General features: G+C 41.6%; 1 protein-coding gene across 5 annotated transcripts in view; it reads right to left on the bottom strand.

Annotated features, from left to right (window-relative positions):
* PDE1C (phosphodiesterase 1C) overlaps positions 1 to 22,534 on the bottom strand; it is a 1,470,255-nt gene that overhangs the window by 19,263 nt on the left and 1,428,458 nt on the right. Inside the window, exon 17 of one of the 5 annotated variants that reach the window (XM_073678290.1) lies at positions 17,753 to 20,633. The exons of the other annotated variants lie outside the window; for them this stretch is intronic. Within the exon in view, the coding sequence (XP_073534391.1) occupies positions 20,620 to 20,633 (14 nt within the window). The 3' untranslated portion in view covers positions 17,753 to 20,619. Of the gene's footprint in view, positions 1 to 17,752; positions 20,634 to 22,534 lie in introns of those variants that run through there. 5 annotated transcript variants of the gene reach the window in all.

Genomic DNA, 22,534 nt, shown 5'->3' with positions numbered 1-22,534 from the left:
TACCCCTTGCCAGCCTTGTGACCCTCCACGATCTTGTCTCTGATGGCCTTGGAATGCTCCTTTGTCTTTCCCATGTTGACCATGTCTGAGTGCTGTTCACAAGTTTGGGGAGGGTCTTAAATAGTCAGAAAAGGCTGGCAAAAGAGATCTTTAATCCACACATGTGAAGCTCATTATTCTTGGTGCCTGAACTACTTCTTAATACTTTAGGGGGACCAAACAGAATTCTTGTGGTTTGAGGGGTTGAATAATAAATGACACTCTGAATTAACTTTTAACGTTTAAAAAAAAAAACAAAAAAAAAAAACAAAAACAAAATTTGCTGCAGTGCATTTCCCACTTCCAGGCTGATCTACAGTACAAATGTCACAATGCCAAGTTAATTCCGCATGTGTCAACCAGCTAAATCTGCAGGGGGTTGAATACTACTTGTAGGCACTGTATACAGAATAATACATATGCTGGGAATTACACCCAGTATACAGGACTGGATGAGTGGTACTGTGCAGTGTATATATACAGAATAATACTGATGCTGAAAATTACACCAAGTATGTACAGGACAAGAAAAGTGGTACTGTGCAATGTGTGTATACAGAATAATACAGATACTGAGGATTACACCAAGTATACAGGACAGGAGAAGTAGTACTATGCAGTGTGTATAAACAGAATAATACAGATTCTGAGTATTGCACCCAGGATACAGGACATGAGTAGTAGTACTGTTTAGTGTATACAGTATATACAGAATAATACAGATACTGAGAATTACATCCAGTATACAGGACAGGAGAAGTGGTACTGTGCCGTGTATATTCAGTGGGGAAAAAAAGTATTTAGTCAGCCACCAATTGTGCAAGTTCTCCCACTTAAAAAGATGAGAGAGGCCTGTAATTGACATCATAGGTAGACCTCAACTATTAGAGACAAAAAGAGAAAACAAATCCTGAAAATCAAATTGTCTGATTTGGAAATATTTTTTTTTTTCAAATTTTGGTGGAAAATAAGTATTTGGTCAATTACAAAAGTTCATCTCAATAATTTGCTATGTATCCTTTGTTGGCAATGACAGAGGTCAAAGGTTTTCTGTAAGTTAGAGATGAGCGGTGTTCGACTAGAACTGTTCGCCAATCTCAAATTCGAGCTGTTTTGGGTGGTGTTCGAGTTGTTCGACGAACCCGAACGATTTGCAAAAAATTCGGCTGTTCGAGGTTATGTTCGATAACTGTTCGTGCACCAAAAGCGTGTCCTGCATGTCTGGCGCTATTTAGAGCACCAATCATGCAGGGATTGTCTGCCACTCACTGTAATGCCACAGCCATGGTGGTTGTGGCATTACAGTGATTGCCCAAATCGATGGGAACAGTGCCAACAGTGAAACATGAAAAGCCGGCAATTCAGCAGCGGCATACACCTGTACCCGACAATTTAGAACCGAAAGAATAGAGCTTCACACATAGATTAGATAGATATAAACATGTCAGCCACATATATACGAAGTACAGTGAAAGTGCTGCTTACTGTACTTGTCATTTAGCGTAAAGGATTTATCAAAAAAAATAATAGTGTTTTCATGCACCGTCTCTTTAAAAAAGCCGGCCGGCAATTCAGCAGCGGTACCCGACAATTTACAACAGAAAGAATAGAGAATCACACATAGATTAGATAGATAGAAACATGTCAGCCACATATATATGAAGTACAGTGATAGTGTTGGTTACTGTACTTGTCATTTAGTATTAAAATAAAGGATTTATTATTAAAAAAATTGGCGTGGGGTTCCCCTTAATTTTAGGCTCTAGCGGAGGTTAAGCAGACGGCTGGGGCAGATGTTTGAAGCCTGGGAAGGGGGTAATACCCACGGAGCTTCCCAGGCTACTAATATCAGCCCCCAGCTGAATGCATAGCCTTTACTAGCTATTAAAATGGGGGACCCCCAAAAAAAATGACGTTGGGTCCCCCCTAATTTAATAGCTAGCAAAGGCTAGGCAGACAGCTGGGGGCTGATATTAATAGCCCAGGAAGGGAGCCATGAATATTGGCCCCCTCCCAGGCTAGAAACACCAGCCGTCAGCCGCCCCAGAAATGGCGCATTCATAGGATGCGCCAATTCTGGCACTTAGCCTCGCTCTTCCACGCTGCCCTGGTGCGGTGGCAGGGGGTAATAGGGTTGGGGTTGATGTCAGCTTATAATGCCAGCTGACATCAAGCCCAGGTTAGTAATGGAGAGGCATCTATAAGACACCCCCATTACTAACCCCATAGTCAAAGTTAAAAAAAACACAAACACCCAGAATAAAGTCCTTTAATTGAAATAAAGACACAATCCTTTATTGTTCTAAATTAAACCATACTTACCGTCACGCCCATTCCAGCTGAAGCCAACGATCTCCTGCAATAAAAGAAAAATAATAAAGCAACCTCATCCTTACCTTTCCATGGTTCCCACGACAGCTTCAGCTCTGCTACATCGAGATGACAGGCTGGACCGCAGCAGAACGCTGCCATCCAGTCTGTCATCCCGCAGACACTGAGAAGCGCAGGCATGCTTGCGCTGCTCAGCGTCTCTCTGTGACGACATTTTTTTGCGCATATAAATATGAAGTATGGAAAATGAATAGCATTACTGCTGTAAATAAATGAGAAATCTTAGCGCATAAATTGGCCAATTCATGTGTACCTGACAGCCGCGGTAAGGCGTTTCTCGATGTCAGGACCTATAATGTGAATACCTCTCTAAGAGACCTCCGTCTGCTTATGTGTGGGAAAGACAGATCCTGATGCATTTAAAACCACCTGCGGCATGGGGGTGGGGGTGGAGTGCTCAGTCAACGCTAAATCTAGTAACAAAGAAAATGACGGCACTTCCACTACAAAAACTAGGTGTGAACAGGTGCTTACTAAGAGCAGCTACCTCCATATATAATGAACAAATAAAGTAGCACACTGTAACACTGAGTATATAGATATGAAATATGAAATATGAATAGCTTAACTGCTGTAGAAAATAGAAATAAATGAAAAAAATTTTTTGAAAAATTTTTTTGCGCATATAAATATGAAGTATGGAAAATGAATAGCATTACTGCTGTAAATAAATGAGAAATCTTAGCGCATAAATTGGCCAATTCATGTGTACCTGACAGCCGCGGTAAGGCGTTTCTCGATGTCAGGACCTATAATGTGAATACCTCTCTAAGAGACCTCCGTCTGCTTATGTGTGGGAAAGACAGATCCTGATGCATTTAAAACCACCTGCGGCATGGGGGTGGGGGTGGAGTGCTCAGTCAACGCTAAATCTAGTAACAAAGAAAATGTAGTGGAAGTGCCGTCATTTTCTTTGTTACTAGATTTAGCGTTGACTGAGCACTCCACCCCCACCCCCATGCCGCAGGTGGTTTTAAATGCATCAGGATCTGTCTTTCCCACACATAAGCAGACGGAGGTCTCTTAGAGAGGTATTCACATTATAGGTCCTGACATCGAGAAACGCCTTACCGCGGCTGTCAGGTACACATGAATTGGCCAATTTATGCGCTAAGATTTCTCATTTATTTACAGCAGTAATGCTATTCATTTTCCATACTTCATATTTATATGCGCAAAAAAATTTTTCAAAAAATTTTTTTCATTTATTTCTATTTTCTACAGCAGTTAAGCTATTCATATTTCATATTTCATATCTATATACTCAGTGTTACAGTGTGCTACTTTATTTGTTCATTATATATGGAGGTAGCTGCTCTTAGTAAGCACCTGTTCACACCTAGTTTTTGTAGTGGAAGTGCCGTCATTTTCTTTGTTACTAGATTTAGCGTTGACTGAGCACTCCACCCCCACCCCCATGCCGCAGGTGGTTTTAAATGCATCAGGATCTGTCTTTCCCACACATAAGCAGACGGAGGTCTCTTAGAGAGGTATTCACATTATAGGTCCTGACATCGAGAAACGCCTTACCGCGGCTGTCAGGTACACATGAATTGGCCAATTTATGCGCTAAGATTTCTCATTTATTTACAGCAGTAATGCTATTCATTTTCCATACTTCATATTTATATGCGCAAAAAAATTTTTCAAAAAATTTTTTTCATTTATTTCTATTTTCTACAGCAGTTAAGCTATTCATATTTCATATTTCATATCTATATACTCAGTGTTACAGTGTGCTACTTTATTTGTTCATTATATATGGAGGTAGCTGCTCTTAGTAAGCACCTGTTCACACCTAGTTTTTGTAGTGGAAGTGCCGTCATTTTCTTTGTTACTAGATTTAGCGTTGACTGAGCACTCCACCCCCACCCCCATGCCGCAGGTGGTTTTAAATGCATCAGGATCTGTCTTTCCCACACATAAGCAGACGGAGGTCTCTTAGAGAGGTATTCACATTATAGGTCCTGACATCGAGAAACGCCTTACCGCGGCTGTCAGGTACACATGAATTGGCCAATTTATGCGCTAAGATTTCTCATTTATTTACAGCAGTAATGCTATTCATTTTCCATACTTCATATTTATATGCGCAAAAAAATTTTTCAAAAAATTTTTTTCATTTATTTCTATTTTCTACAGCAGTTAAGCTATTCATATTTCATATTTCATATCTATATACTCAGTGTTACAGTGTGCTACTTTATTTGTTCATTATATATGGAGGTAGCTGCTCTTAGTAAGCACCTGTTCACACCTAGTTTTTGTAGTGGAAGTGCCGTCATTTTCTTTGTTACTAGATTTAGCGTTGACTGAGCACTCCACCCCCACCCCCATGCCGCAGGTGGTTTTAAATGCATCAGGATCTGTCTTTCCCACACATAAGCAGACGGAGGTCTCTTAGAGAGGTATTCACATTATAGGTCCTGACATCGAGAAACGCCTTACCGCGGCTGTCAGGTACACATGAATTGGCCAATTTATGCGCTAAGATTTCTCATTTATTTACAGCAGTAATGCTATTCATTTTCCATACTTCATATTTATATGCGCAAAAAAATTTTTCAAAAAATTTTTTTCATTTATTTCTATTTTCTACAGCAGTTAAGCTATTCATATTTCATATTTCATATCTATATACTCAGTGTTACAGTGTGCTACTTTATTTGTTCATTATATATGGAGGTAGCTGCTCTTAGTAAGCACCTGTTCACACCTAGTTTTTGTAGTGGAAGTGCCGTCATTTTCTTTGTTACTAGATTTAGCGTTGACTGAGCACTCCACCCCCACCCCCATGCCGCAGGTGGTTTTAAATGCATCAGGATCTGTCTTTCCCACACATAAGCAGACGGAGGTCTCTTAGAGAGGTATTCACATTATAGGTCCTGACATCGAGAAACGCCTTACCGCGGCTGTCAGGTACACATGAATTGGCCAATTTATGCGCTAAGATTTCTCATTTATTTACAGCAGTAATGCTATTCATTTTCCATACTTCATATTTATATGCGCAAAAAAATTTTTCAAAAAATTTTTTTCATTTATTTCTATTTTCTACAGCAGTTAAGCTATTCATATTTCATATTTCATATCTATATACTCAGTGTTACAGTGTGCTACTTTATTTGTTCATTATATATGGAGGTAGCTGCTCTTAGTAAGCACCTGTTCACACCTAGTTTTTGTAGTGGAAGTGCCGGCTTTTTTAAGGAGACGGTGCATGAAAACACTAATATTTTTTTTAATAAATCCTTTACACTAAATGACAAGTGCAGTAACCAACACTGTCACTGTGCTTCTTATATGTGTGACTGACATGTTTCTATCTATCTAATCTATGTGTGATGCTCTATTCCTTCTTGTCTAAATTGTCGGGTACCGGTGTATGCCGCTGCTGAATTTGCCGGCCGGCTTTTTTAAAGAGAGTGTCTTCTGAGCAGTTTGTCAGCTTTTGGACACCTTTGCAGGTGTTTTCTATGTGTTTCTATGTGTTTTTGTTTGCCTGCCATTGGTTTTAACGGTGTTCGACGGTGTTCTAAGGTGTTCGACGAACAGTTCGACGAACAGTTCCTCGAACATCCCGGTGTTCGACGAACCGAACCGAACCCGAACACTACGCGGGTGGCTCAACACTACTGTAAGTCTTCACAAGGTTGGCACACACTGTGGCTGGTATGTTGGCCTATTCCTCCATGCAGATCTCCTCTATAGCAGTGATGTTTTGGGGCTGTCGCTGGGCAACACGGACTTTCAACTCCCTCCAAAGGTTTTCTATAGGGTTTAGATCTGGAGACTGGCTAGGCCACTCGAGGACCTTGAAATGCTTCTTACGAAGCCACTCCTTCGTTGACCTGGCGGTGTGCTTGGGATCATTGTCATGCTGAAAGATCCAGCCACGTTTCATCTTCAGTGCCCTTGCTGATGGAAGAAGGTTTGCACTCAAAATCTCACGATACATGTCCCCATTCATTGTTTCATGTACACGGATCAGTCGTCCTGGTCCCTGGGCAGAGAAACAGCCCCAAAGCATGTTTTTACCACCCCCATGCTTCACAGTAGGTATGGTGTTCTTTGAAAGCAACTCAGCATTCTTTCTCCTCCAAACACGACGAGTTGTGTTTCTACCAAACAGTTCTACTTCAGTTTCATCTGACCATATCACATTCTCCCAATACTCTTCTGGATCATCCAAATGCTCACTAGCAAACTTCAGACGGAATATACAGACACTAGGAATTACACAATACACAAGACAGGAGAAGTGGTACTGTGCAGAGTATAAATACATAATACAGGAGAAGTGGTACATATAGTATGTATATATATATATTTACTAGATGGTGGCCCGATTCTATTGCATCGGGTATTCTAGAATATGTATGCGGCCGACCGGGCACAATCAGCAGAGCGTTGTTTAAATTTGGCGCCAAAATCGCTGATTGGTCGCGGCCGGCAACCGCGACCAATCAGCAAAATGGTGTTTAAATTTGGCGGCAATATCGGTAATTGGTCACGGGTGGTGGCCGCGACCAATCAGCGAACTGTGTTAGTGAGGACCCAAGAGCTTGTTTAAATTTGGCACTAAAATCGCTGATTAGTCGCGACTGCGACCAATCAGCAAAACGGTGTTTAAATTTGGCACCGATATCGCTGATTGGTCACAGCTGGTGGTTGCGACCAACCAGCAGAGCGGGGTTTAAATTTGGCGCCAATAATGCTGATTGGTCGCGGCCGGTGACCGCGACCAATCAGCAAAGCATTGTTTAAATTTGGCGCCAATAATGCTGATTGTTCGCGGCCGGCGACCGCGACCAATCAGCAAAGCAGTGTTTAAATTTGGTGCCCATAATGCTGATTGGTCGCGGCCGGTGACCGTGACCAATCAGCTAAGCGGTGTTTAAATTTGGCGCCAATAATGCTGATTAGTCGCGGGCAGTGACCAATCAGCAGAGCGTTGTTTAAATTTGGCGCCAAAATCGCTGATTGGTCGCGGCCGGCGGCCTCGACCAATCAGCAGAGCAGTGTTTAAATTTGGCGCCCATAATGCTGATTGGTCGAGGCCGGCGACCGCGACCAATCAGCAGAGCGTTGTTTAAATTTGGCGCCAATCCTGCAAATTGGTTGCGGTTGGTAGCGCCGCTCATCTCCCGGCTGCATCCCCGCTGACCTCCATCCTGCAGATGAGCCGCTAAAGGCCGCCATATTTTTCTCAAATCCCGCGTCGCTGATTGGCCGCGGCCGGACCAATTGGCGATGTGGGATTTCTTTGACAGACAGAAAGACAGGCAGACAGACAGACGGGATAAGACGATTATATATATAGATATATATATATATATATATATATATATATATATATATATATATATATATATATATATATATATATATATATATATATATATATATATATATATATATATATATATATATATATATATATACAACCCCTGGCAAAAATGATGGAATCACCAGGCTCGGAGGATGTTCTTTCAGTTGTTAATGTTGTTGAAAAAAAGCAGATCACAGACATGGCACAAAACTTAAGTCATTTCAAATGGCAACTTTAGGGCTTTAAGAAACACTAAAAGAAATCAAGAAAAAAAAATGTGGTACTCAGTAAGGGTAATTTTTTTCAGACCAAGCAGAGGGAAAAAATTATGGAATCATTCAATTCTGAGGAAAAAAATATGGAATCAACTCAATGAACATCCTCCGAGCCCGGTGATTCCATAATTTTTGCCAGGGGTTGTATATACAGTATATATACACTCAGTGGTGTGAAAGTGTTTGCCCCCTTGCTGATCTCTTATTCTTTTGCGTGTTTGTCACACTTAAATGTTTCAGATCACAATAACAAATTTAAATATTAAACAAAGATAACGCAAGTAAACTAAATGCAGTTTTTAAATGAAGGTCTTTATTATTAAGGGAAAAAGAAATCCAAATCCTTGTAAATGTAGAGTAAATCTAGTATAAACGTAGCTGAATGAATGGTAAAGTACAAAGTAGTGCAAGTTAATCAATTTCCATATACATGCACTGCTGCAAATCAAGTACCTAATGATGCAGAATATGTCCCATTAGTCCCTATGTAGAGTTCCTTGTTTGCAGTCTCTTGATAGGAACCCCGGCCTGGAGCGCTTGCTTAAATGGGAGATGTATCCCGGAGCTTGTTGGTGTGCTGCGGTGAGTATCCGCACTGATAGAGCATTGCGTGACGTCACGTTGCTGATATGGATCGCAGGATAGACCAGGCTTCTTTCCTATGTGTTTGGGAATCGTCAGTTTCCTTCCTCAGGGATGGTCCAGATAGGTGCGTTTATCCATTGGCTTTCTGCCCAAGACATCTGTTGGATGTAATCCCCCCTCGCCAGCTCTCTTTAACCTTTTGTATACACCATAATTGGGTGCCATTAATAGAGCCTCCGGGTTTCTCAGCAGAGTATTTAGATAGAGGGTGACCATGTAACTTATTTTTTATATTACGCATATGTCTACCTATTATTTTTGTCATAAGGCATTTAGTCCTGCCAAAATACCTTTTATTGCATGGACATTCAATACAGTATATAACGCCCGTCATTCTGCATGTTATATGATCACGAATAGTGACCTTTTCATCATCTTTAGAAAACTGTGTTCTTTTTTTAGTATGTAGTTTTCTACGTACTTTACATTTATTGCACAGAAAAAATCCAGTAGTGGATAAAAATGATATGGCATTGCTCATACCGGCAGGGGGTTCTTGAACGGTGGGAGAAATCAAATTCCCAATACTGGGAAATCTTTCTAAAAATAAATCATGGGTGTGTTGGTAAAAGTTTTCCTATAATTTTATTGTCAAGCTATATATTCCAATATTTATACACAATGTTATTAAAATTTTAGTATTGGCATTAAGTGTGCCAAAAAGCCAGTATATGCAGCTAGACAAGAAAAAGCCAATGGATTTTAGAATTGGACACTCTGTAACCCAAGGGGCTGAGCAGTGATATTGCACTTTTTGCATTCCATTAGCTAATATGGGAGCTCAATTACATGCAGGTATTGCCAACTGAGCTATAAGAGATAAACCCACCTATCTGGACCATCCCTGGGGAAGGAAACTGACATTTCCAAAACACATAGGAAAGAAGCCTGGTCTATCCTGGGATCCATATCAGCAACGTGACGTCACACAATGCTCTATCAGTGAGGATACTCACGGCAGCACCCCAAGCTCCTGAAGACATCTCTCCTTTGAGCAAGCGCTGCCGGCCGGGGTGCCGCACAAGAGAACAAGGAACTCTACATGCAAACAAGGAACTACATACGGACTAATGGAACTTACTCTGCATCATTAGGTATTTGATTTGCAGCTAATGTATATGTAAATTGACTAACCCGCACTGCTTTGCACTTTACCAGTCATTCAGCTACGTTTGTACTAGATTTACTCTACATTTACAAGGATTCTAATTGACAATATATGGTCTCGGCACAGTTACCACCCTAGCAATCAACACGGAGGGAAACTGTATGAACATTTTTAGATATATTATACATTTCTTTTTTCAAAAGTGATAACTAAGTGGCTCAGTGAGAAAAACATTGAGATTTTGGGTCTATTGCCAGGAAACTCCCCAGATCTCAATCCTATTGAAAAACTGGGTGGGCAAACAAAATTAAAGAAATCGTAATAAACTCCAAGCACTAAGATTTGGTACAGAAATTGATATCCAGCATACCGCAGAGAACTGCAAAAATCTTAAATAAGGAATAACACTAGTGATGAACGAGCATGCTCGTTCCTGCTCTGTACTCCCCTGAGCATCTCACTGCTCGAGATGCTCGGCGAGTACTTCTGGGATGCTCGGGCGGGAGCTTGAGTCCCTGCCCCGCATTTTTGCCACTGTTTTAACAGCAAATAAACATGTGGGGATTGCTTGCCAATCACTGTAATGCTGCAGCCATGTTGGTTGTGGCATTACAGTGATTGGCTGGTCACATAGCGTCATCAGGTCTATATAAGACCCAGTGACCCTATGCTCGTCATAGTCTACCCTTCAGACAGGCAGAGTAGGGAGAGATGCTGCTGAGCTAGAGAGAGAATTGGCAGTTTATTAGTGAGGTATTAGGTATTCCACAGCTATATATACACATCTGAACTAACAGTACTTCTAAGGCCTAATCTTGCTGCATATATTATTAATCCTGGTGATAGCAGGAGTTTGACAGGCAGAGTTTGTGGAGAGTGTATAAGCAGAATAGGGTCCATTGCACGTTCTGGCTGCTGCTGTTACAGATATCCATAGGCCTAGACGTCAGGGTTAATTTTTTTTTTTGCTCTTAATCCTGAATATTTATATCTATAACGCCACTGCCTAAAACCGTGGTCATCAGATGTGATCCGATATTACTGCCATAATAATCATCACATTTTTTGGAGCGTTCCAAATATTACACTCCAGTTAACCCCTTTCCAACCCTTGCCGTATTAGTACGCACATTTGCGTACCCCCGGTTCAGTGAGGGCTCGGCGCTGAGCCCGCACTGAACCGAGCACATGTCAGCTTATTCTTACAGCTGACATGTGCCCGCAACAGCCGCGGGTGGAATCGCGATCCACCCGCGGCTGTTAACATGTTAAATGCCGCTGTCAATCTCCGACAGCGACATTTAACGCGCGCTTCCGGGTTGCCCGTCATAAGCCCCGCCCACCGGCGACCCCGTCACGTGATCGCGGGTCACCGAGGGGCGTGCATGACAACCCAGGGTCTGCAGCAGACGCCTGTGGTTGTCATGATCTCGTCGCTATGAGCGCCACCTAGTGGTCGGCGCTCATAGCACAGGACCATTTCTGCTATATGCAGGGGATCTGCTGGTCCCCTGTATGTAGCAGAGACGATCAGACAACTGCTGCTTCTAGTCTCCTATGGAGACTATTGAAGCATGCAGTAAGTGAAAAAAAAATGTTTTTAAAAATATAAAAAAAATATAAAAGTTTAAATCACCCCCCTTGCACCCCATTCAAAATAAAATATAAAAAAAAAAACCCACATACACATATTTGGTATCGCCGCGTTCAGAATCGCCCCTTCTATCAATATAAAAAAAGAATTAATCCGATCAGTAAACGGTGTAACGAGAAAAAAATTCTAAACGCCAGAATTACGTTTTTTGGTCCCGCAAAATTTCAATAAAATGCAATAACGGGCGATCAAAACATCAGATCTACCCCAAAATGTTATCAATAAAAAGGTCAGCCCGGCGCGCAAAAAATAAGCCCTCACCCAGCCCCAGATCCCAAAAAATGGAGACGCTACAGGTCTCGGAAAATGGCGCTATTTTTTTTACCAAATTTTGGAATTTTTTTTCACCACTTAAATATAAAATAACCTATACATGTTTGGTGTGTATGAACTCGTAATGACATGGAGAATAAGAATGGCAAGTCAGTTTTAGCATTCAGTGAACGTGGTAAAAAAAATAAATAAAAAACAACTGTGGTATTGCACTTTTTTTGCAATTTTACCGCACTTGGAATTTTTTTACCGTTTTCCCGTACACGATATGGTAAAACTAGTAATGGCGTTGAAAAGTACAACTTGTCCCGCAAAAAATTAGCCCTTACACGGCCATATTGTCCAAAAAATAAAGACGCTATGGCTCTGGGAACAAGGGGAGCAAAAAACGAAAAAGCAAAAACGACAAAACCCAAGGTTGCGAAGGGGTTAAAGTCTGCCAGTTGTGTATTGTTCAACATATTCACACTTGGTTGCTGACCAATACCATATCTCTAACGCCACTGCCTAAAACCGTGTTCATCGGACGTGATCCGATATTACTGCCGTAATAATCATGACATTTTTGGAGTGTGGCAAATATTATACTCCATTTAAAATGGGCAAGGCGCGTGGCAAGGGACGGGGAAGTGGACGTGATGCTGATGGTGCATGCAGAGGCGAAGGCCATGGGCAAAATGAAACTGTGCCTGCTGAGGGAGCAGAACAAACACCCACATCATGTCGAACTACCTTCTTGTCCCAATTTCTAGAGGGGCGCAGAACACCACTCTTGAAGCCAGAGCAGTGTGAAAAGGTTGTTGGTTGGATAGCAGAAAATGCTTCCAGTCAGTTTGCCACCACCACCACCCTGTCTTCCACACGGTCAAGTCTTAGTAGCCATGAGTCTGGCCCACATATTCCTCAGCCTGATCCTCCTTCCTCCCACCATGCCGAGTACCTGGAGACAAGTGATCCCACACTTGGACACTCCGAAGAGCTGTTCACTTTTCCATTTATAGATTCGGGCCTCTTGCCCGGCTCGCTTCAAGTGGGGCAAGAGGAGATTGCATGTAGCGATGCCCAAATATTTGAGCAGCCACGGTCACATGAAGGCAACGGTGGGAAACTGTCACATGAGGAGGATAATGATGATAAGAAACAATTACCACCAAGTCAGGAGGAGGTCTAGGGTGCGTACGTGGAAGACAAAGTGGTGGACGATGAAGTCACTGATCCAACCTGGCAAGGTGACATGCATAGCAAGGACCACAGCACAGAGAGGGAGGTAGGCGTAGCACCACAACAGGCAGGAACAAGTAGTGGGGTGGCCACAGACATAAAGCAGGCAACGGTTCCCCAAAACACCAACACGAGGGAAGCTGCAAGCCCAGCGGTTAGGTCTTCCAGAGTCTGGCTCTTTTTTAAAGACTGTCCAGATAATTCCAAAAAAGCCATTTGCAACATTTGCCATGCCAGCATCAACAGGGGCAGCAAAACTAGCAGCCTGACCACCACCAGCATGCTCAGGCACATGACAGCAAAGCACTCGACTAGTTAGGCTGAAAGCCAGGGTCCAGGAACAGTGTCTGTGGGTGACACCACTGCCTGTTCTGCTGTAGTGCATGCACGCCAATCCTCTGTCCATGGCCCATGCGAAGATACCTCCTGCCCTGCACCTGTCGTTGCACCCTCACAACAACCACCATCAGCAACCACGTCCATGTCCTTTTCACAGCGCAGTGTTCAGTTGTCCCTACCCCAGTCCTTTGAATGCAAGCTCAAATACGCAGCCAACCACCCTCAGTCGACAGTGCTAAACTGCCACATTTCTAGACTGCTTGCACTTGAAATGTTGCCTTTTAGGCTCATGGAGATGGAATCTTTCCGCAACCTCATGGCGGCGGCCATCCCTCGGTACTCGGTCCCAAGCCGCCACTATTTCTCCCGGTGTGCTGTCCCTGCCTTACACAAGCACATGTCCCAGAACATTACCCATGCCTTCAACAACGCAGTTACTGGGAAGGTCTGTCTAACCACGGACACGTGGACAAGTACTTGTGGCCAGGGACGGTACATCTCACTGACGGCACACTGTGTTAATATAGTGGAAGCCAGGACCCAGTCGGACCCTGGGACGGAACGCGTCCTCCCGATGCAGAGGATTTCGGGTCCTGGGTCATTCAGCGTTCCCCCACATTCTACAGCTCCTGCACCTCCTCATCCTCTTCAGCCACCAGCCTCTCTGAAATGACCACATCAGTCGGAAGCTGGAAGCACTGCAGCACTGCCTTGGCCAAGCAGCAACAGGCTGTGCTGAAGCTAATATGCTTAGGGGACAAACCGCACACCGCTGCAGAGCTGTTGACAGCTGTAACAGAGCAGGCATATCTGTGGCTGTCATCATTGAACCTACAGCCAGGCATGGTCATGTGTGACAATGGCCGGAACCTGGTGGCAGCTCTGAAGCTAGGCAAGCTCACACATGTACCATGCCTGGCCCATGTGTTTAACCTAGTGGTTCAGCAGTTTCTGAAAACCTACCTGGATCTGCCTGATCTGCTTGTGAAAGTACGCCGCATTTGTGCCCATTTCTGAAAGTCACCTACAGCTTCCGCTGCCCTTGCCGTGCTTCAGCAGTGTTTGCAGCTTCCAGCTCACCGACTGGTGTGCGATGTCACAACACATTGGAACTCAACCTAGCATATGTGGGAAGGATTTGTGAGTAGCAGAGGGCAGTTGATGAGTACCAGCTTCAACACGCCCGTCGGTATTCAGGTCAGCCTCCGCACATAAGAGCTGATGAGTGGGCATGGATGTCTGACATCTGTGCCATCCTCCAAAACTTTGAGGACTCCACCAAGATGGAGAGCAGCAGATACACCATAATTAGCGTCACCATCCCGCTTCTCTGTCTACTGAAACGCTTGCTGCTCACAATTAAAGAGGACGCATTGCTGGCAGAGCACGATGAGATGGAGCAAGGAACCATACAGGGTTATTCCATACAGCCCAGCCTCATCTCATCCCAACATGGATTGGTGACAATGAGAAAGAGGAGGAGGAGGAAGAACAGGAGCTAGGAGGAGAGCATGGACAGTTGTTCTCTTGGTCAGGACAGGGAAGACTTGGCTATTGGCAGTCTGGCACACATGGCTGACTTTATGTTCCGCTGCCTTACCCGTGACCCTGCCGTTGTACACATTTTAGCTGTAATTACCAGTTGGTCACACTTTTAGACCCATGCTACAAGGAGAACTTTCTATTTCTCCTTCCCATGGCGGAGAGGTAAAAAAAAAGGTTGCAGTACCAGAAGGCCCTTGTTGAGGAATTATTAAAAAAATTCCCATTTGAAAACGCTGGTGACAGAGGTCACAGTTTCTTGGACAACCAAGGAGTACAGGCGAGGGAAACACAAATATGATGCAGCAGAGGCAGGGGAACACTGTCAAAGGTGTGGGACAGTTTTCTCAGACCCTCCCAGTGCACAGGCCCTGATGCGCGGGATACTCTGACAAGGAGGGAAAAGTTTTGGAAGATGCTGACGGAGTACCTTGCCGACCGTACCAATGTCCTCTTTGATTCCTCTGTGCCTTATAGCTATTGGGTATCCAAACTGGACATGTGGCATAAACTGGCTTTCAACTCCTTGGAGGTCCTGGCCTGACTTGCCACTAGTGTTTTGTCAAAGTGTGTTTTTAGTGCCGCCGGGGGCATTATAACTCATAGGCGCATCCGCCTGTCAACTGAAAATGCTAACAGGCTGACTCTTATCAAAATGAACAAGGGCTGGATTGGGCCATACTTCTCAACACCACAGGATGATAGCAGCAGAACATAAAGTCAAATCCAGTTGGGGGGTCTATTCCCATGCACCTCTTCACACCCAGACATGGGATGTTGTCTATTTTCTGTGGTCCTCCTCCTTCTCCTTCTCCTCTTCCTCCACCATATCAACAGAGTGACCGTGATGTAACACCCACATAATTTTTTTAAGGGTGTTTATGATGCCCGTAGGAAATATTTTTAGATGCCTACCTCTAACATTCTGTATGTTATACAGTATGTTCATGTATATTCCCCAGGGGTAAATGTTTCTCAGCCCATGCACTTAGTACATGGGCATTACCAGTATAGGAGACCCACTCCTTAACAATAGTGTCATTTTTTTAAATGAGACCCTCAACGTCTCTTCAAAGGGTATTGGAGTGCATCCAAATGTTTGTCAGCCCTTGATCTTTCTGCATATGCAATAACAGTATAGGAGACCCACTTCTTAATAATGGGAACAACAAAGCATAATCGGCTGATGGCCCGCTAACAATAGTCAGGGCCGACTACTTGCCCACTTACAATAGTAAGGGCCACCTGATGGCCTTGTAAAAATAGGCATTGTGACTTTCACAGTCCCTCCTGCATAAATGAAACAGGATGTGTCTGATCATGTCTCACACACCCCATGGCTAAGATAAGGTAGTAAAATGTTAAAATTACATTTACCTGTGAATGTATTTTTCACCGTTGAAACCAATGCAAAAGTGCAAAAACGCATCAAAAATGCTATGTCTAAACATAGCTCAAAGTGTGGAGGAGCATTTTTGTTTTTGGTTATTTATTTTGCCTTATATACAAGTCATTACCCTGGAAAGAATGTTCCTTAATATTTTTTCCAGGAAAATCTATTTTGGTTTGATTTTTGTATGTTTTATTGTGAGTCCATAAAAGTGGCGAAATACTCTGACAACATTGTTCACAGCAGTGACTTGGGTCAAAGATGCTTCCCCATGCTGTTCCCATATCATTTTAGCACTGTTCTCATCGATTTGACCAATTTTTAGTCCCCCTCCAGACCTCCGGGGGGGTCACCCGAAAAATGCTGGAGTTTCCCATTGACTTACATTGTGCTCGTTGCTCAGGTCGAGTTTATTCTGTAACAGTAGGAAGGTTTTATCAGTATTTACTAGAAGAATAACCTGGTGTTCACAGTTATGTAACCTGCACATGAAGAAACAGTGAAGGTGTTGCAGTCCAGTTTATCATTAAAGCATACAGTAATCTTACCAAGGTATTTCTGTTTTTATATTATTCACGTTGGCCACTTTTAGGTGGATCCATATAATGGTGGCCCTATTCCAAATATTCAGCAATTCATTTACAAGCATGTAATTGTTATTTCAGAAATAATCACACATTACAGAAAACGAGTTAGACGCGCTACATTCATATGTAGAAAGCACTGCGCAACTAACGTTGTTAACAAGGACATACAAGAAATTTTATTTAATTTTTTTACATGCACAGTTTTATTTAATAAATTATATTTAATTTCTATTCTAGATGATTAAGTAAAGTATTTAATTATAGCAAACTATCTGATCAAAGAATTCAATAGTGATTTCAAATCCACCCTAAATTTCTAGTATAGTCCTTCCATGTGCTTTCTTTCTGTAGACGGGTTGATGTACTATATAGAAAAGCTAGGGATAACAAAGAGCTACATACTGACGAAAGAAAAATCTTTATTTCTGAAACACAGTGGCATTTATGGCTTTCCCAGAACTCCTTACCCTGCACAAGTGACATGATGCGCCAACTCCTGGAATTGGCACATGTAGTTGCCAGGGACTTCACCTGCAGGAGCTCCCTGGAGATAAATCAGCCTATATGCATGGGACTTCTTTAGAAAGGATACTCCAGGATGTTCTTACATCCTTTACTGAACTTTGGATCTGCTTATGTCTACGACATAAGGAATTTATTATAGACTGCTAAATAAGCAGGGATTTGCACATGTGCAAAGGTGAGATTACTAAAGAAAGCTATAGCGCATCTCCCTTATTGGCACTAACTTGTGCACGTCTATATTGACCTATAATCTCATATCCTCTACTATCAGTTTTGTTACGTCTCTCAGTTTCATACATATTAACAATCACTCCAAATATCTATAGTCAGCTCGGAGCCATTCTTTTACTTGTTTTCGCATACAGTAATCCACCTCTATCACCTCAATGTTAAGGTAGCCGCATAGTGCCAATAAACATTCTGCATTCAGATTCTCTCTAAAAAAAAGTTTATTTTTGTCTATAAACGGATAAACATTATGTGAGCCTGGCTTCACATCACTAGATTCATTTTTCTGTTTTTCAATAGACTTATTTGCCACATTATATTTAATAGATTTAGCTCAGACAGCCAGCTAGAAAAATATGTATTTACTTGTGTATGATCAGTGTAGTCATTGCTGACATTCAGTGGAGCCCATACATGGAAATGTGCGAAGGATCCTTGATATCAAGACCATTTCTATTCAATCGACACGTGCTGTAAAGTTTCTCATAACAATTTGCACGCATAAACATAAAATTAATGGATTCGAGAATGATCTGGCCAAGTACAAAATATATTTTGTATATGACTATCGCATAAGACCATCCTGTAAAATGTCCCTTACTAAGATCAAAGGGATTTCCCAAAGTAAAAACTTATCATCCATTCACAGGATAGGTAATATATTTCTGATTTTAGGGATCCAATCACTGGGATACCCAATGTTCATGAGAACAGGGGTCTACTGAATGAATCCTAAGTTGCAGATGCAGTATTGTGCTCAATTCACTGTCTATAATGTGTAATTGAGTGGAGTCAATATCCTAGGTATTTTTAGGTTTTCAATTAATTTGCTTAATGCATGACTTCATCTATAATTCTAAAATGACTAGCCAGCTTTCAAATGTTCTTTTTGGGTACCTATGATAGCGGTCATAGGGTTTAACATAATAACATTGAAAACAGTTCTTTAAGTGCTGATATCCTGGTTTCTGAAGATATTTTGTACAATGTCTTACAAAAACAGTAGCTTTGTCTGACTCTGGGAAATGATGTAAGAAATATATGAATTATAATTCATGTACTATTATCATTATTATAATTCATGTATTATTAAAATTATTATAATTCATGTATTATCATGTATAATTATCATTCTATTAATTATATAAACTATGTAAAATGAAACTTTTCGACGCTGCAACTTTGAGTTGTAGTAGATCAATAGAGACATACGAGTCTGTCCCGGAAACTGAATTGTCCTTGCTTTGTGTTACCCCATCTGACCATGGCTATATTTTTCTTGCTGAGTAAAGTCACCCTATTTATTAAAGGGGTTGTTGGTCTAAAACTAAAAGTCTGTAGTCACTCTATATGTCTGCAGACTTGTGAATCCTCACATTGCGTGCTTTGTGTGCTGTGAGGATTCTCCGGTATCAGCATCGGGAACAGTGGCCATGTAACTGCAAGTATGAGATATGCATACTCCCGGTCACAATCCAACTAGATGGGCACGTCCTCGCTCAACAAAAGTGTATTGATTGAAACAGGAAACCGTCTAGTTGGATTGTGGCAGGGAGTATGCATATCGCATATTTGCGGTCACACGACCACCATTTCCAGACACCGGAGAATCCTGTGCACAATGTGAGGATTCACAAGTCTGCAGTTCTATAAAGTAGTGCAGACTTGTACTTTTAGATCGGACATCTCCTTTAAGATGAAACCATCTATGATCATTTGAAGAAGATGAGTGACACGATCATAGGAGACCAGCAATTTGCAATTTTTCCTATCATGATTGACTGGCATAAACATGGCTATTGGATACAGAAAAAGCAAGTTGCCATAAAGCCTTATCTAACTGCTGAATTAATATAGTCTACCTGCATTTTGTACATAAAGAAGAGCGCACATTTTAAATATCACTGAGAGCTAATGCAACAGCAGAATAGTCAGATTTTGCCTATACCAACATCAACCTTGCTAATTGGTCTTCTGCACCATTTACAGTAAAGGCCCCACTGAAGGTCAGAGAACAGCAGCAGCAGTACTACATGCAGCAATGCCATCGTGTTGCTACTGAATGATAAAAATTCAAAGCAAATGCAACTCTTTTTTAATAACTATTATTGTGCAATAAGGGCTACCCTCGTAAATGATTTCAATGCAAAAACAAATTTCATTCTCTGTAAAGAAGTGGTGCAGCAAATTGTGATAAATATTAGAAGAAAAATATATAAAAATAATAAGCACTAAAGCTAAGAACAGGCTTAGTTCTTTAAGTCCATTTGATACCAAATGTCTTCTTCTCAATACTTCTACAGTGCATTGGCAAAAGTATAAAGATGAGATGCAGGAAAGAGATTTTTCCACAGCATGCTGTGCCTTAAGAAACCAATATTTATGGAAGACCTTGAAATGTTTATTTGTAGTGAGCTTTACCCACATGAAATGAGACATTACATGGGTTGTTATTCAGTATTTTTTTTACTAAACACATATATGAAAAAATAATAAATATAAGCTGTTGGTGATAAAATGGACATATCCCTTGTACATTACAAATAGACAGTGTTGAACCCTGTGAAGCATGTGTGAAGCCGTGCTGCAGAGCCTTGGATCTGTGAAGTTCTGCTTTAATTAAGTGCAGGATGATCATCCTTTAATTTGGCTTAAACAAGCACATGCACAACACACTTCAGACACTTCAGACTTCTGGGACGCGTGAAATTACATATTCAAAATGGGTACAGTAGTGCGGGTTTAAAAATGATTTTCATGTGAATGTTCATTGACTTCACTCAAGGGATCCTAAGCCCCAACATATTATTGGAATGACCAATGTTTTAGAGTTCCCCTGCTAATTTTGCCTGTTATGTAAAAAGCCAAGTCAGTTTTATATTTGTTTCAAGAAAAAAAGGAGAGCGTTAAAAAAAAATACACAAAAAACTAGTCTTTAACTGTAAAGGAGCCAGTGGATGCCTTGCTTATAAAGCTAATGCCTTGTATTTCCAAAGAGACTTGTCTTTGTGGAAGTAGGAACAGAATGATGAAGCTCAGCTGAAATGATGCAATTTATTGGCATTTTCTTTTATTCTTCTTTATCTGTAAAATAAGAATAAACAAGGAAAGTCACTTGTGGGTCCTTTTCCCAATGATCTTCCATTAGAGAGAAAGCTGCTGAGAAAAAAAGCCATATTGGATATTAAAACGCATTGAAAAGTTTAGCTCTTTAGATTATCATGTGGAATACTGCTCATGATAATGATGAGATTTGGCCACAATGAATCTAGCTTCTTGTCTGGGCGGGAAACAGGGCAAAGGTGTTAGAATACATTTTCTCCACCATCCAACCTTGTTGATCAGCACAATAGCCATGAGATTTGCCTAACCCAATAATAGTAACATTTATGGATGTAGTTTTTTTTATATGTATACACAGTTGTTTATTCTCAGTGTCCATGCCTCTGAAAATAGATTTTTTTGTTATTATAACCCCTTTCTGACGTGGTACGTAATAGTACGCACCACGTCGTAACCCCCGGTTCTGCGCGGGCTCCGGCGCTGAGCCCTCACTGAACTGGGCACATGTCAGCTGATTTATACAGCTGTCATGTGCCCACAAAAGCCACGGGTGGAATAGCGATCAATCTCTGACAGCGGCATTTAACTTGCGCTTCCGGGAAGCGCGTCACTGACTCCGCCCATCAGTGACCCCGTCACATGATCGCGGGTCACCGATGGGTTGGCATGATAACCCGGGTCTGCAGCAGACCCCTGTGGTTGTCATGTCCAGATTGCTATGAGCGCTGCCCAGTGGTCGGTGCTCATAGCAGGTGAGCATATCTGCCGCATAAAGGCGATCTGCTCATCGCCTGTATGCAGCAGAGCCGATCAGGCAAGTGCTGCTTCTAGTCTCCCATGGAGACTATAGAAGCAAGCAAAAAGTAAAAAAAAATGTTTTTAAAAATATTAAACAAATAAAAAAAATATAAAAGTTTAAATCACCCCCCTTTCGCCCCATTCAAAATAAAGCAATAAAAAAAAAACACATACACAAATTTGGTATCACCGTGTTCAGAATCGACCAATCTATCAATATAAAAAAAGAATTAATCCGATCGGTAAACGGCGTAACGAGAAAAAAAATTTTAATGCCCAAATTACTTTTTTTTGATTGCCGCAACATTGAAATAAAATGTAATAACGGGCGATCAAAACATCAAATCTAACCCAAAATGGTATCAATAAAAACATCAGCTCGGCCCGCAAAAAATAAGCCCTGACCCGGCCCCAGATCCGAAAAAATAGAGACGCTACAGGTCTTGGAAAATGGCGACTTTTTTTTTTATTTAGCAAACGTTGCATTTTTTTTCACCTCTTAAATAAAAAAGAACCTATACATGTTTGGTATCTATGAACTCGTAATGACCTGGAGAATCATAATGGCAGGTCAGTTTAAGAATTCAGTGAATGTGTTAAAAAAAAAAACGACTGCGGTATTGCGCTTTTTTTGCAATTTCACGGCACTTGGAATTTTTTTCCCGTTTTCCAGTACACAATATGGTAAAACAAGTGATGTCGTTCAAAAGTGCAACTTGTCCCACAAAAAATAAGCCCTCACACGGCCATGCTGACTGAAAAATAAAAAAGTTATCGCTCTGGGAACAAGGGGAGCAGAAAGCGAAAAAAAAAATGTCCTGGTCACGAAGGGGTTTAAACATAAATCAATAAATCATTACTAATTGTCCTTCATCCCTATGGTAATTTATATGGCTTCCAGTTTAATCTCACGTTCACCCCAGTCCAATTCTTGGTGCACATGATAGAGAAGACCATGAAACCAGAGGAGCTACTTACTGAAGCCAATGAGTTTCCTACAATTCTCACTATTTTATGGCAGATTGGCAAACTATAATAATCATAATATTAATAATACTCTGTGTGAGTGTGGATTAGAATTAATGGATTGAGGATTAGAACTGTTTCTGGACATTATATGAGTT

This window comes from Phyllobates terribilis, unplaced genomic scaffold (genome assembly GCF_046119375.1).
Source record: "Phyllobates terribilis strain yellow unplaced genomic scaffold, ASM4611937v1 Scaffold_4__5_contigs__length_816908805, whole genome shotgun sequence".
Classification (NCBI taxonomy): Eukaryota; Metazoa; Chordata; class Amphibia; order Anura; family Dendrobatidae; genus Phyllobates; species Phyllobates terribilis.
The sequence above is the reverse complement of the archived record's forward strand: the minus strand, read 5'-3'. Positions and strand labels throughout refer to the sequence as shown.